This window comes from Lepidochelys olivacea, assembly GCF_965140295.1.
Source record: "Lepidochelys olivacea isolate rLepOli2 genome assembly, chromosome: 1".
In the NCBI taxonomy this organism is placed as follows: Eukaryota; Metazoa; Chordata; order Testudines; family Cheloniidae; genus Lepidochelys; species Lepidochelys olivacea.
This window is the reverse complement of record NC_140411.1, coordinates 1,342,157-1,359,054: the sequence shown is the minus strand read 5'-3', so window position 1 is coordinate 1,359,054 and position 16,898 is coordinate 1,342,157. Positions and strand designations below refer to the sequence as shown.

The 16,898-nt window shown below is 47.1% G+C and overlaps 1 protein-coding gene across 1 annotated transcript; it reads right to left on the bottom strand.

Moving 5' to 3' along the window:
- Window positions 1–15,568: 15,568 nt before the first annotated feature.
- LOC311514580 (olfactory receptor 52M1-like) lies at window positions 15,569–16,567 on the bottom strand (the record flags this gene model as incomplete). Its single annotated transcript, XM_084617147.1, has 1 exon — window positions 15,569–16,567. The coding sequence occupies one exon, from the start codon at window positions 16,565–16,567 to the stop codon at window positions 15,569–15,571; it is 999 nt and encodes a 332-aa protein (XP_084473273.1).
- Window positions 16,568–16,898: the final 331 nt, after the last annotated feature.

The window sequence follows — 16,898 nt, the reverse complement described above, 5'->3', positions numbered from 1 at the left end:
GCTTGTTTAATAGGCCCACGCTCCGTTGTGTCAAGATGATGCACGACTGTCCCCAGCAACTGGAAATTGCTCTGGTCCATGGCTTCCAGCAGGGCTGCTTGCATTGTATCACATTGTCCTGCTTCAGTTGAGTAAATGCAGCAGGATAAGGTGGGAGGTGTTCGTAATGCTCACAACAACAGTGTACAGCTGAGTGGGGTCCTTGCTTACTGTGCTGTAGCATCTGCTTGGGTAATCCAGGCTTAGGGGAAAAGCATTAAAAAGGCTTGGTTTCCTTGCCATTAATTTCGGGGGGGGGGAGGTAAGTGCATCATGGGAGGCTAACACGATGTACCCATAACCTCTTGTACAAATCATCGAAGCCCTGGCTGGGATGATTTATTTGGTGTATTTATTGGATTTATTTGGATGATTTAATGATTTATTTGGATGTATTTATTAGCATGTAACTCAGGCTTTGTCTACTTTCGTTGATAAAAATTTTGTCGGTCAGGAGTGTGAAAAAACAGGCCCCTCCCTGAAAAAAGAGCCAGTGTGGACAGCACTATGTCAGCAGGAGACGATCGTTGGGGGTGGCTTAATTATGCCAGTAGGAGAGCTCTCTCCCATCGGCCTGGAGAGGCTACACAGTACAGATGTGCTGCTGTCAGGTCTCTAGTGTAGACACAGCCTCAGGCAGGCAGAGGAAGCTGGTTATTGCACAGTTTTGCAGAAATGTGAAGAGCCATGCACAGTGCAAAAGAGCAAAACATTCCAAAGATAAAAGTTTCACCTTAGAAGAGAAAAGTAAGGTGAATCTGTGATGTTGCCCTGGTGATATCTGAACCGGTGATCTGCTTGGTCACTCCAATCCTCGACTCTGGGAGCCAGCCTTACCTTGCTCCACTGTGAGAGCCCCCACTCCTGGGCTGTTCACTCACAGCTTCTGGCATGGAAGCTGCTCCCAGCTACGTGAGTGAGCACATTTGGCCAACCGCTGCGTTGACTGTGCAACCGAATGACCCTAGCCAATATCTCCGGTCCCAGACACAACCCTAGGAACCTCCGTCTTGCAGTGTCCAGTAATGCCCACTGGACTCTGCAAGCTTACTTGAGTTTGCCAGTTTAACAAAGAAATTGATATGTACCAGGCTTGTTATCCCAAGGGGAGTCTCTGACACACTTCTAACTAAATGCACTCCTTCAGGTAGAATAAACAAACAAATTTATTAAGTACAAAACATAGATTTTAAGTTATTATAAATCAGAGCACAAGTCAGATTTGGTCAAATGAAATAAAAGCAAAACACATTCTAAGCTGATCTTAACACTTTCAGTGCTGTTACAAACTTAGATGCTTCTCACCACAGGCTGGCTGATTTCCCTTCAGGCAGGCTCTTCCCTTTGAACAGCACTTCAGTCACCTGGTGGTGGTGTCTGAAGATGGCGGTGGAAGAGAGAAAGCATGGCAAATGTCTCTCCCTTTTATCATGTTCTTTCTTCCCTCTTGGCTTTGCCCCCCCCCCCTTCAGAGTCAGGTGAGCATTACCTCGTAGTCTCAAACTGACCAAGAGAAGTGGGCGCAGGGACTCACTCGAAAGTCCAACCGATCCTTTGTTGATGCCTAAGAGAGTGTCCTTTGTTCCAGTGAGGCTGGCCGGGTTTCTCCCATACATGCCCTGATGAGGTGTGAACTGCCCTTCTGCTCCTGGACAGTTTTGCCTGGGCTTGTTTTAAGCCATGCGGACACATTTTCAGCCTCATAACTATAGACATGAAATTATAACATTACTGTAGCAACAATGCTCAGTGCCTCATGAGCCTTCTGAAGACCCCCAACTTGACAAACTTTGCATTGGATACCACACAACCATTTTATAAGGATGAATATGGGGGTGCAGGGTGTTCCTCCGAGGTACAGTTTCACAGAGTCCTTTGAAGAATTCTGAACAGATGTAAGTAGGGGAACAGCCCCGTTCTTTTGAGAAACTTCCCTGGTTTATACAACACCACCCGGTGGAACTGCCTATTGAAGGGATATAAATCCTCACCCCCACTCCCTTTATCTAGAGGCCTGCCTGAACTTGAGGGCTCCCCTTCCACTCTCAAGTGTGCCAGAGTCCTCAAAACCCCAACAAGGCTGGGCCCAGGATTCCTGGGGGGCTCGATTTCCAACCTTTCTTTGGGTTACTTAGGGCAGGGGCTTGGGTGTCCCCACTCTGGGGTGCTCTCTCTACACTGGACACGTCCCAGACCTGCCAATCATTACATACAGTTCAAGCAAATACAATTTATTAAACAACCAATTAGAAAAGATAAGGAAAAAATGGGAAAGATTAAAGGAAAACTCAGCACCCCGACCTGTGATGTGAGGGAACGCCAAATAGCCGTCTCTGGAACGTAAGTGCAATTCACAGTCTGTTCCTCACATGTCCCAGGCCTCTGCCCATGCCCTGGCTGTGCTTCAGGGATGCTGCGGATCCGACGCTTGCTCTGGTGGTGGCGGCTCACCCTCAGGCTCTGGGTGGCAAGGACCTTCTTCCTAGTGTCGCCCCACCACCCCTGTTGGGGTTAAGATCCCCCCCAATCTGGCCTGCAAGGCCTCTTATCTGGGGGCTTCTCTCTTCCCTGGGCCCTCTGCCCAGGATCCCCGTCGCTCTCCCCAGCTGCTCACCGCACCAAGCACCGGACGGCTCCAGCCGCATCCCCAGCACAGCTGCTGCTGCTCAGCCTCCAGCTCCCTGGGCTGCTCCTCTGGCCCCTCTGCCTCTGGCTGCTGCAGCTCTGCGCCCAGCACTGAACTGCTCCCTGGGCAGCTTCTCTGACCCTGCTGGCTCTGCTCCCAGCTCAGCTCCGTCCCCTTCTCTCTCCTTAGCTCAGCCCCAGGCAGCCTCAGCTCATATGGAGGATGAGACCCCCAGGCTCCTGACTTCCTCATTGGCCTGCCTGCCCTGTCAATCAGGCTGACCAGGAGCATTGGCCTCTCCCCATTGCCCCAGGGGCCTGGTTTTCCATTGACCCTGCCTTTTGGTACTGGGAGATGGCCAATCAAAACTCCTCGCTATGTTTTAGTAAGGGGCCAACAGTCCCCTTACACAGAGCTTACACGTTCCATTCTTTAGTCACCCGCCAGAGTTCAGCCCAAATTAAGTGCACATGGGACTATAGATACAAACCACCAGACATTCACTGGTTTGGTTTGGGCACTGAAGGATGCTCGGAGTGTCGTATAGAGAGAAGGAGGGGTGCACAAAGAATCACAGGGAGTCTGGTTCATTTCTTAGAAGCCACATGGAGTAGAAAATATTGTTGAGCTTTGAATTTCTTGTATTCCTCTGAACCTGTCTAGACCCAAAATGAGGTACCCAGGCTGTGACAAGGACCCAGAATGAGGCCCACACAAATATTATCCTTGCAGGGGACTCTAAATAGATTTGTAGATTATATGGCCAGGCGGGACCCTGCTCTGACTTCCTGCATCACAAAGGCCATAGGACTGCCCTGGATTAATTCCTGTTTGAACAAGAGCAGGTCTTTGAGAAAAAATATCCCATCTCGATTGAAACGTGGCCAGTGATGGAGACACTTTGAGCTTGACTTGATGTACTCTGGGAAGCCAGTGTGGAGCATGGAGGACATGTCTGATGTGCTCATAGTAGTCTGTGTTGCTGAGGAGACTCTCTGCAGTGTTCTGTACTAATTGGAGTTTCATAAGCACGGAAGGTGTCATGCCCAGGTATATTGCATTGGTACAGTCTAGACAGGAGTGAGAAAGGCCTATATAACTTAGGCCAGGACATCATCCACCAAGATGGGAAAGAATCTCCTAGATATCCAGACATGATAGAAAGCACTACTCACAGACACTGCTATGAGAGAACTCAGCATCAGCAAGGCATCCAAGAGCACTCCTATACTATGGACTGAATTGCCCAGTTGCGGGTGTGAACCTTCAGTCAAAGAAGGCTTCACCGTGGCTGCCAGCTCTTCAAAATGCTTTGCTCTGCCCACCAGCATCACCTCTGTCTTGCTTGGCTTCCATTTCAGCCAGCTGTTCCATCCAAGAACGGGCCATTTTGGTGATAGTGGTGTGGTCGTATGGGAAGGATAGGAGGAGCTCGGTGTCACTTGTATATTGCTGGCATTTGAGTCCATGTTGTGTGACCAGTTCCCATAGTGGCTGCATGGAGATGCTGAAAAGCCCTAGAGAGGGAACTGATCCTTGTGGGACTCCACCAGGGAGGGGTGTAGTGCAGGAGTTCCCATTACCACTAATTGGGCGTGTCTCTCCAAGAAGGATTCACGCCATTTTAGTGCATCCCTCTGGACTCCTGCTGCCTCTCAGTTGAGACAGTAGTATCTCATTGTCAACAGTGTCAAATAATGTAAAGAGGTCCAGGAGGATGAGCATGGATACCTGCCCTCCGCCTGGTGAGAGGAGGAGATCATCCATCAATGCTTCTACAGTAGGGGAAGTGGATAGAAATTGACAGAAATGAGAAGTTCTGAAGTATAGCAAATGGATAAGAGAAGCAAAAGACACCAGAGACAAATCCATGGCTAGCAGGGCTAAGGAAAATAAGGAGAATATTTTTAAATATTGTGACTGAGGTCCCTGGGGAGGTATTCTGAGGTTGCTCAATTAGGGGAAACTGAAAAGAATAGGCCAAACAATCCCCTAAGCTGGTGGTTCCCATGTCTCACAGGAGTGCCCTGAGCACCAGGCAAGTGGCTGTTCTTGGTGGTGCTTTCAGTCTGTCTGACTGGAGCTGTTCCACTATGTAAAAACAAACATTTAGTTTAGCAGGGATTTGAATCTGGGTTTCCCATATTCCAGGTGACGGTGCTGAACCTCTGGGCTATGGGATACTCTGGGGGTGCAAACACTCAGATGCACACACACACACACATTCCCAACCTGCAAGACCCCATCCAGGAGGCATGGTCTGAAAACCCCTAACAGATCAGATGTGCTGGGGAGATCGGGGGGAGAGGGGACACATCTCATTGGAGCGAAGACTCTGAGCAGCTCGTTAACTGTTTGAGCACCATCTGCACTCAGGTTACTTTGTGCAGAGTACTGGCCAAACCTTAGGTTCCTACAGGGTTAGGCAGAAGATGAGCCAGGGTTTTGAAAAAGGCAGTGTCACCTAAGTTCAGTATTTACCTAAGTGCCTTTATGGATCTGTCCCTGGAAGCCTTTCCGGAACATGCTTTAGTCAAACAGGAGCTAAGGTTGTTCAAAGTAAAGGGAGTAGTATACAGTTCAATAGCATTCATCACCATGTATTTTTGACAGCTTTCCATGCCCCGCCCTCTTATATAACACCCTCTATACCCATTTCTGTTGGTGTAGAGGTTTGGTGCTGTTTTGCCAGTTCGATTTTTTTAATTATTTTTTATGTTTGAAGAGGGGGATTGTTGCATGCTTGTTCTCTGAAGTATTTGATTGATTATTTAGAGAAAGAGGTTGAAAGAATAAAGAGAGAGAGCTTAAAGAAAAGGCAATTAAAAATAATGCTGTTTTAGGTTTAGAGGAGAAAAGGAAACAAAGGTTATTAAACAGAAGAAAGATTGTTTGGTAAGGTTTAGTAAGGACTAGTTTGGAATGTTACTAATAATAGAAAAAGAGAACTTAAAGAGAAATAAAGATTTTTTTATTTGTTTTTAAAGGGTTAGTATGAAAGAATAGAAGAAGTTATTAAAGAAAAGAAAGATTTTTGGTTAGGTTTATTAAGGAGAGATGATTTTAAAGGACTAGTTTATCTTATTATTAAAGAATAAAAAATGATATACATTTAAATGGTTTATTAAATATAAAGTTAGGTTAAAAAAGAACACATGGCAGAAAAAAAGGGAATTTTATAAAGTGAAGACTGTATAGTAAGCATATGGTAAAAATATAAAGGTAGGTTAATAAAGAAATATTTAAAATATTAAATATAAAGGTAGGTCATTACTGATGGCCATATAGACTGCTTGAGCCTTTCCTGGCTAGATAGAGAGCAAGACATAGGGCCCAGGTTAACCTATCCCATCCGGTGCCCATGGCTACTCACTCAAAGGTGCAGAGGAATGCGTCTTGCTCATCAGCGGGTCCTGTCTTACACAGTCCCAACCCCAATGCTGAGGTGCCATCCTATCCCGTGGGACTCACCAGTTTTGTAGGAGCTGCTAATGAACATTGTCTTGCTCCCTTATAAAGTCCTGCATGGTTTTTTGCTGTTGCACCTGCCAAGAGAGTAAGGTCTGCTTCTCCAGTTGGTGGGATTTCTGGAAGGCTCGCAGCACCTTTTGAATCTCCTCCTGCTGCTTCACCAGCCATTGCAGGGTCCCTTCTATCTCTGGGCTGCCATGCACTCATGCTGGCTCTGGGTCCTGGACAAGCCACCATGTATAGTGCGGCGCAGCTCAGCCCCTCTTGCTTCTGCCCCTGCTGCCCTCACAGACCAGTCAGGGATGCCACGGGTTGATGCAACCACCAGTGTACTTAATTTATAATTCTTTCCCACCACCACCTTACTATCTATATACAGGATTTCACAGCCAGGCATCACAAGCAGCAGACGAGAGCCACCAGTTCCTCTCAGTCTTTGGCCTTTCTCTTCCCCACTTCCTTCCAGCCTTTATAGCCCCTAGCTAATTAAACTGGCAGCTGATTCTAGTTGCCAGGTAGGCACAGGTCTATTCAGCCACCTCCAGTCTATTCCCCTTAATTGGAGCAGGCATGTCACAGGGGCTGGTTAAGCACTCCTTGCCAAGCACCCTGTCACAAGGGCCAAACAAGGACCCTTAGCTCTCACAAGGGGCCATAGAGGAAAAACTCCTCTGCAGTATGTCCAGTGACTGCCTTTGTGAGTAATCAAAGGACGCAAGGACATGTGACATGCTCATGTGACCCTGTACTCCCACTTGGGCCAGCAATTTTCCAGGCACTTGGGCTGTGGGCTGTGGGCTGTGTTTGGGACAGTAAAATTCCATGCACAGGGCAGAGGATATAGAAGGGGCCCTGAGACATCCCCATCTTATCTTCATTTCTCTGCACTGAGTTTCCAACAAGGATGCTCTGTACATAAATGATCTGGAGGATGGTGTGGATTGCACTCTCAGCAAATTTGCGGATGATACTAAACTGGGAGGAGTGGTAGATACGCTGGAGGGGAGGGATAGGATACAGAAGGACCTAGACCAATTGGAAGATTGGGCCAAAAGGAATCTGATGAGGTTCAATAAGGATAAGTGCAGGGTCCTGCACTTAGGACGGAAGAACCCAATGCACAGCTACAGACTAGGGACCGAATGGCTAGGCAGCAGTTCTGCAGAAAAGGACCTAGGGGTGACAGTGGACGAGAAGCTGGATATGAGTCAGCAGTGTGCCCTTGTTGCCAAGAAGGCCAATGGCATTTTGGGATGTATAAGTAGGGGCATAGCGAGCAGATCGAGGGACGTGATCGTTCCCCTCTATTCGACATTGGTGAGGCCTCATCTGGAGTCCTGTGTCCAGTTTTGGGCCCCACACTTCAAGAAGGATGTGGATAAATTGGAGAGAGTCCAGCGAAGGGCAACAAAAATGATTAGGGGACTGGAACACATGAGTTATGAGGAGAGGCTGAGGGAGCTGGGATTGTTTAGCCTGCAGAAGAGAAGAATGAGGGGGGATTTGATAGCTGCTTTCAACTACCTGAAAGGGGGTTCCAAAGAGGATGGCTCTAGACTGTTCTCAATGGTAGCAGATGACAGAACGAGGAGTAATGGTCTCAAGTTGCAGTGGGGGAGGTTTAGATTGGATATTAGGAAAAACTTTTTCACTAAGAGGGTGGTGAAACACTGGAATGCGTTACCTAGGGAGGTGGTAGAATCTCCTTCCTTAGAGGTTTTTAAGGTCAGGCTTGACAAAGCCCTGGCTGGGATGATTTAACTGGGAATTGGTCCTGCTTTGAGCAGGGGGTTGGACTAGATGACCTTCTGGGGTCCCTTCCAACCCTGATATTCTATGATTCTATGATTCTATGACTGATGACACCCAACCTCCTTGAGTATTTTTTGGAGAGACTTTTGCAAGCTAGCACTTTATTCCATCACTCCTATGATCGTGATCTATGAACACTGAAATATCACTTGGATGTATCTGATCTATTAACCATTTATAACTCTTCTTCTTTTCTTTTACTATTAAGCCTTTACTGGGCGGCAGTGTAATTATTGGGTATGATCTTAGTCTTATATTGACCTGGCTAAGTGTCTCTGGTCTCTTGAGATTGGAAGGACCCTATATATATATATATATATATATATATATATATAAGGGCTGGGATGCCTCAGGGGACTGCATTTTGACTTCTAGTTAACCAGTGTGGTCAGACAGAAGTTTATATTTTTTGCTGGCTTGGTCTGATGTAATGATAGAATGACTACCAGTTTGGGGTAAGTCTGCCGTATTTCTCGGCAGTTTGTCCTGATTTGGCAACTTCAGCTCTGTCCACTGAGGCATGGTGAGACATGGACACAGAGTTGACTGTTGATAGGTGCTTCACAGACTATTGCTCACTTACTCCCAGGAGGTATCTCACTTTTACAGATGAGGAAACTGGTGCAGCAGGAAGGGAAGTTTCTTGAGCCAGGAACATAGCCCATCCATTGCTTAGTCTCTCTCAGACCTGGCTTGTATGGTCCATGCAGCGGCACAGGGGCCTTGTGCTCACTCTCCATTGGGGTCTCCAGTGAAGGGATCTACCCTGATTTCAGTGGGGTTGCAGCCACTTACACCAGCTAAGGATTTGGCCCAAGTCATTTAACTAGAGCTAAAGCATCAGCAGAGACCAGTGAGCTGAGAGTGGAAAGTGCCAGCTCTCCCACGGATTCGCTGGGTGACCTTGGGCACAGCCTCTCCATGCATTAAATTGAGATTATTTTTATTATATCTCATATGCTGCTACCAAAAGGCGTAATCAGAGTATTTGAGTCACACACTCCATTGATTTGTTTCCTTGCAGCACATTGTTGCTCCTCTCTGTAGAGTTCCAGGCAACGTGTGGTCCCTGGTAAAAAAGCAAGACAAGACTGAAGACTGAGCTGAGTGGAAACCTGTTTTTGTGGCTGTTGTTTTTTGCTGTTTCTTTAATAAATTCCTCCTGTTTAAGAAGGACGGCAACTCCACTGATCACGACACACACATAGTATCACTGCATCTAATACAACCCAGAGGAGCAATGCCCGTTCATGGTCAGATCAATGGTGTTATTGCTCTAGATTTGAGGGGGGGTGTATACCCCAGAATGCAATCAAGCTAATTGAAACCATATTATGTGCATTCAGCCACCCTGAATTAATGAAACACAACACTACATCATTAAGGGTTAATTTGGAGACACGCTTTTAGAAGGTGGCAGTTTCTGCTAATTGAAATGGGAGGAGGGGACAGACAAGTAAACAGCTGAGACTGAAAACCTTGGTGGTTGGAAAACCTTGATTCTAGATGCTTCTGATATTAAAAGTTTATTGAAAGTTAGAAAAATGATGGTCCAGTAGGAGTCATTATGACCGATGTGATTTGTAGAAGTTAGTTATAAAAGATTAGCCAATAGAGCATACTTGGAAGCAGTCATAGACTATCAGGGTTGGAAGGGACCTCAGGAGGTCATCTAGTCCAACCCCCTGCTCAAAGCAGGGCCAATCCCCAATTTTTACCCCAGATCCCTAAATGGCCCCCTTAAGGATTGAACTCACAACCCTGGGTTTAGCAGACCAATGCTTAAAGCACTGAGCTAGCCCTCTGAAACCATCTTGAGAGACGTTTTTCCTAACACCCTTTCTCCCTGGTGGGTGAGCAACTGGCCACTGTGAACCTGCTGTTAATTACTCAATACCGTTCCAGATGTTAGGTAACTATCTGGGATGTTCTAAACCTATTGTTTATCTCTGTGTGTGCTTAAATCTAATAAACTGCAGTGCTAAACAAGAGCATACTTACTTGCATGAGTCTTATCAGACAGAATCGTTGAGTTCCTGTTGATTTATTCCTTACACCTCCTGGAGTAAAATAGTTAAGTTGCCCCTGTTGGGGTTCTGAAAACCGCAGGTAACAGGGGGTCAGGACTGCCGGTTCCTATTCTCAGTTGTGGCACTGACTTATTGTGTGGCCTTGAGTAAATAACTTTACTGCTTATTCCGTCCATGACATGGAGATAATGCTGCCTAGAAACCTAGCTAAAGAGCTTCTAGATGTAGTGATCAAAAGCATCACGCAGAGTGTATGTTAGATTCAACTTCACTGTTCAGCTTCAGCCCCTGGGCAACGGTGGCCCTGTAGTTCCAGATAAGGTATTGTGTATGTGTGTGAATAGCTGGCTAATGGAAGTTGTGCTGTTTAATCCCCCTAACTGTGAGCTTCCACAGCCACTCCGGCCTCTGCCCAGTATCCTGCTTTCCCAGCTAACGCAGGGGCTTATCCTTCCACCTCTCTTAGCTGTTGTCCACCTGGCTTCAAAGCTGATCTCTTGCCCTGCCCCAGATGACTGCCTACGAGAAAGGACTCCCAGCCCATACCCATTGCAGGGACTTTGCCTGCTACAGGCCCCCAGCCTGGAGGAACAAAAAGAATCATAGAATCATAGAATCATAGAATATCAGGGTTGGAAGGGACCTCAGGAGGTCATCTAGTCCAACCCCCTGCTCAAAAGCAGGACCAATCCCCAATTAAATCATCCCAGCCAGGGCTTTGTCAAGCCTGACCTTACAAACTTCTAAGGAAGGAGATTCCACCACCTCCCTAGGCAACGCATTCCAGTGTTTCACCACCCTCCTAGTGAAAAAGTTTTTCCTAATATCCAACCTAAACCTCCCCCACTGCAAATTGAGACCATTACTCCTTGTCCTGTCCTCTTCCACCACTGAGAATAGTCTAGAACCATCCTCTCTGGAAAAACCTCTCAGGTAGTTGAAAGCAGCTATCAAATCATAGAATCATAGAATCATAGACTATCAGGGTTGGAAGGGACCCCTGAAGGTCATCTAGTCCAAGCCCCTGCTCGAAGCAGGACCAATTCCCAGTTAAATCATCCCAGCCAGGGCTTTGTCAAGCCTGACCTTAAAAACCTCTAAGGAAGGAGATTCTACCACCTCCCTAGGTAACGCATTCCAGTGTTTCACCACCCTCTTAGTGAAAAAGTTTTTCCTAATATCCAATCTAAACCTCCCCCACTGCAACTTGAGACCATTACTCCTCGTTCTGTCATCTGCTACCATTGAGAACAGTCTAGAGCCATCCTCTTTGGAACCCCCTTTCAGGTAGTTGAAAGCAGCTAACAAATCCCCCCTCATTCTTCTCTGCTGCAGGCTAAACAATCCCAGCTCCCTCAGTCTCTCCTCATAACTTGTGTGTTCCAGACCCCTAATCATTCTTGTTGCCCTTCGCTGGACTCTCTCCAATTTATCCACATCCTTCTTGCAGTGTGGGGCCCAAAACTGGACACAGTACTCCAGATGAGGCCTCACCAATGTCGAATAGAGGGGAACGATCACGTCCCTCGATCTGCTCGCTATGCCCCTACTTATACATCCCAAAATGCCATTGGCCTTCTTGGCAACAAGGGCACACTGCTGGCTCATATCCAGCTTCTCGTTCACTGTCACCCCCAGGTCCTTTTCCGCAGAACTGCTGCCTAGCCATTCGGTCCCTAGTCTGTTGCAGTGCATTGGGTTCTTCCGTCCTAAGTGCAGGACCCTGCACTTATCCTTATTGAACCTCATCAGATTCCTTTTGGCCCAATCCTCCAATTGGTCTAGGTCCTTCTGTATCCTATCCCTCCCCTCCAGCGTATCTACCACTCCTCCCAGTTTAGTATCATCCGCAAATTTGCTGAGTGCAATCCACACCATCCTCCAGATCATTTATGAAGATATTGAACAAAACCGGCCCCAGGACCGACCCTTGGGGCACTCCACTTGACACCGGCTGCCAACTAGACATGGAGTCATTGATCACTACCCGTTAAGCCCGACAATCTAGCCAGCTTTCTACCCACCTTATAGTGCATTCATATAGCCCATACTTCCTTAACTTCCTGACAAGAATACTGTGGGAGACCGTGTCAAAAGCTTTGCTAAAGTCAAGAAACAATACATCCACTGCTTTCCCTTCATCCACAGAACCAGTAATCTCATCATAAAAGGCAATTAGATTAGTCAGGCATGACCTTCCCTTGGTGAATCCGTGCTGGCTGTTCCTGATCACTTTCCTCTCATGCAAGTGCTTCAGGATTGATTCCTTGAGGACCTGCTCCATGATTTTTCCAGGGACTGAGGTGAGGCTGACTGGCCTGTAGTTCCCAGGATCCTCCTTCTTCCCTTTTTTAAAGATTGGCACTACATTAGCCTTTTTCCAGTCATCCGGGACTTCCCCCGTTCGCCACGAGTTTTCAAAAATAATGGCCAATGGCTCTGCAATCACAGCCGCCAATGCCTTCAGCACTCTCGGATGCAACTCGTCCGGCCCCATGGACTTGTGCACGTCCAGCTTTTCTAAATAGTCCCTAACCACCTCTATCTCCACAGAGGGCTGGCCATCTCTTCCCCATTTTGTGATGCCCAGCGCAGCAGTCTGGGAGCTGACCTTGTTAGTGAAGACAGAGGCAAAAAAAGCATTGAGTACATTAGCTTTTTCCACATCCTCTGTCACTAGGTTGCCTCCCTCATTCAGTAAGTGGCCCACACTTTCCTTGGCTTTCTTCTTGTTGCCAACATACCTGAAGAAACCCTTCTTGTTACTCTTGACATCTCTGGCTAGCTGCAGCTCCAGGTGCGATTTGGCCCTCCTGATATCATTCCTACATGCCCGAGCAATATTTTTATACTCTTCCCTGGTCATATGTCCAACCTTCCACTTCTTGTAAGCTTCTTTTTTATGTTTAAGATCCGCTAGGATTTCACCATTAAGCCAAGCTGTTCGCCTGCCATATTTACTATTCTTTCGACTCATCGGGATGGTTTGTCCCTGTAACCTCAACAGGGATTCCTTGAAATACAGCCAGCTCTCCTGGACTCCTTTCCCCTTCATGTTAGTCCCCCAGGACTGCAGGATTCTTTGAGGACCTACTCCATGATTTTTCTGGGGACTGAAGTGAGGCTTACTGGCCTCTAGTTCCCAGGATCCTCCTTCTTCCCTGAAACTGAAAGCTAAAGAAAGACATAAAACAGTCTCTTCCTTCAGGACTTTGTAGCAGAGCTTTAGGGCCCAGAAGCTGGATGATGCACAGCCTCACCCACTTGCCAACCCTCAGCTGATTTTGAAAGGTTTCCTGGCTTCTCTCTCAGCTGCTTACTGGCCTGTCGGATCCAGTGCTGTGTCCTGGCTGCACTCACTGCAGGCTCCTTGTCAGGCCACAGCAGCTCCAGTCACAACTCCAGAGCAGAGGGAGCCCAGCTAGGAGGAGGAGGGAGGTGGAGAGGATCCAGTGAGTGATGAGGGAGGGGAGAATAGGAGAAAGCATCCAGGGCAGGGAAATAGGGGAAGAGGTGGAGAAGGGAGAGGGACCTACAAGGAGTAGGTGGATAAGGGAGCATGACCTTGTGAGAGGCGATGCAGAAGTGTCTGTGCCCTTGACGGAAGATGTGAAGCAAGGACGGGGCTTTGGGGGAAGAGGCAAGGTTAGGGGCGGGGCCCCAGGGGTCAGTGTGGATAGTTCTCTGAAAACACCCACTCAATGTGCAGCGGCAGTCAAAAAAGCAAACAAAATGTTGGGAATCATTAGGAAAGGGATAGATAATAAGACAGAAAATATCATATTGACTCTATATGAATCCATTGTACACCAACATCTTGAATACTGCTTACAGAGCTTGTTGACCCATCTCAAAAAGATATACTGGAATTTGATACGGTTCAGAAAAGGGCAACAAAAATGATTAGGGATATGGAACAGCTTTCATATGAGGAGAGATTAATAAGACTGGGACTTTTGGAAAAGCAATGACTAAGGGGGAATATGATAGAAGTTTATAAAATCATGACTGGTGTGGAGAAAGTAAACAAGGAAGTATTATTTATTCCATCTCATAACAAGAACTAGGGTCACCAAATAGGCAGCAGATTTAAAACAAACAAAATGACCTGTTTCTTCACCCAGCACACAGTCAACCTGTGGAACTCTTTGCCAGAAGATGCTGTGAAGGCCAAGACTCTAACAGGATTCAAAAAGAACTAGACATATTCATGGAGGAAAGCTCCATCAATGGCCAGGATGGGCAGGGATGCTGTCTGTTAGGGGGCTTATTCCTTCACGCACTTACTTCCCTGGACCTTCTCGCATGAACAGAGAGCAACAATATCCAAAGTCCAAAGGTGCAAACAATTCGATGTTTATTGGGGTGAACTTCCGGCAAGCATGATTCCAGTTTCCTTCCTTGGTGTCCCCCTTCCCAGCTCTGACACCACAGAGCCTTACACCTGTGTCCCTGTTCCCATTCCCCCCTTAGCAAAACATGATTCCAATTTCCTTACCCCCATTCCCTGTTCCCATCCCCCCTTACTTCCTGATTGACTGCAGACTATATAGTAAAACTTGAGATCTGCTTAGTTATACCTTAACCAATCATTTTCCTGAAATTTAACTAACCAATCCTAACATTTTGTAACATGATTATTTAACCAATTATATCCCACCACCTTAATTAGTTTGCACCCAGCAAAATTAATTATACAGCAGACAGAAACAATCACAGAACCAGACAGAGATGATACAGACAAACTATAGGGAAATGGGGACTACAGTGATAGAACAACACAGAATGAGGATTTCACGTCCCAGCTACGGATAAGTGAGTTCTTGCCAGACAGGATGCTATCAAACTAAGTTTCCTTTTACATTTTCCAGGCACTTCCCTTTCTCTGGAGGTGATAGGCATTATCAGGACAGGATTGTATCCTAACAGCTCCATAGCACCTTCTTTCAATGTGACTAGTTTGGAATGTGAGGAGGTGACCGGTCCCTTCCCAGCTTATGGCTGCCTCTGCTGCTTAGCCAGAGATCTCAGCCTAAGCACAAGGCCTCAGACTGTCACAGTGAGAGAAAGCCCTTACACCGGCAGACAGTGATTTTGATTCTTTCTTTTATATCTCTAGAACTAGCCAAGTGATAAGAATACAACTAAATTCTTAGAGTCTAGGCCTTTACAGACAGGCCTGAATATCTAGATCCTAACACTGTCCCTACACTCTGTTTGCAGAAGCTCGGAATAGACGACAGGGGATAGATCACTTGATGATTACCTGTTCTGTTTATTTGCTCCGGGCACTTGGAATTGGCCACTGTCGGAAGATGGGATACTGGGCTAGATGGGCCTTTCATCTTCCCCAGTATGGCTGTTCTTATGTTATTAGGGGTCCAGTTATAAGCATTTAGAAAGGTGGCAATCCAATGAGTTTTACATAAACATATTCCCCAGTTTGTCACGCTGACAGCACAGTAAGGTCAGGAAAGGGTTTAATGTCTCTTTGTCCACTAAGTGATTCAGGGAAGAGGGCCGAGCACCCATGTCAACAGCCACCTCTGCACGGAGCTCAGTCCAAGAGCCAGAGCACCAGGAGAAAACTTTAGGTCCCTTTATGAGTAAAGAACCGGAGAAGTCTGTCCCGGATCTGTTTGGTCCTCACCCCATAGATGATGGGGTTTAGCATGGGAGAAACCAGGAGGTACATGTTAGCAATGAGAACATGGAAATGCAGGGCTACATTGTGGCCATAACGGTGCATGAGAGAGGAGAAGAGATGTGGGATGTAAAAGGCTATGATGGCGCAGAGGTGGGAACCACAGGTCCCAAAAGTCTTGAGCCTGGCTTCCTTTGTGGGGAGGTTGAAGATGGCCCTGAGGATCTGGATATAGGACATAGTGATAAAAGACACATCCAGACCCTTCACGCAGAATAACACAAAGAGGCCATAGTAACTACTGATGCGGGTGTCAGCACAGGCCAGCTTCACCACAGCCATGTGTTCGCAATGCGTGTGGGGGATGATGTTGGTTCTGCAATATGGCCGCCACCTCGCCAGGAAGGGATAGGGCAGTATGAGCATGCCACCACGCAGCACCACGGCCAGGCCAATCTTGGCCACCACAGGGTTTGTCAGGATGGTAGAATGTCTCAAGGGATCACAGATGGCCACGTAGCGATCCAGAGCCATGGCCATGAAAATCCCAGACTCTATCACTAAGAAGCAGTGAAGGAAGTACATCTGGGTGAGGCAGGCACTGAAATCTATGTCCCTGGAATTGAACCAGAAGATACTCAGAGTTTTGGGCAGGATGGATGCAGACAGGAGCAGGTCAGTGACGGCCAGTATGCAGAGGAAATAATACATGGGCACATGGAGGCTCGGCTCTATCTTCACGATGAACAGGATGGTGAAGTTCCCCAACATGGCTATGACGTACAAGGCACAGAAGGGGATGGAGATCCAGACGTGGGCCACCTCCAGGCCAGGAATGCCCACCAGGATGAAGGTGGAGGGGTTGGTGAAGTCGGTTGTGTTGGAATCTGACATGAGGTAGGTGAGAAGGCGTCCAACTCTGAGGCAGAACGGTGTCTCCCGCATGCACCGTATGTTCCTCAGACTTCCTCTATGTGCCCAGTGTCGAGGGTGCTAATGGCAGTGTCAAGGCCTGGATGGAGAGACAATGTGAATATGAGACACTAAATGCGCTACTGGATGCTCGTCTCATGGGGGAAGCAGACTGGTCGCTCTGCACACACTGAAAATGACATTTTCACTATTAAAAGAAATGAATTATGGACAACTGACCCTACTAATGCCAATTCCATGTTTGAACGTGCTCCGTGCACCAGTAATTTCTACATGTCATGGTCTGAGAAAAGTTAATAGGTAACATGAGTGTGGATACTGGGTTTCCATCATTGTTCCTTAA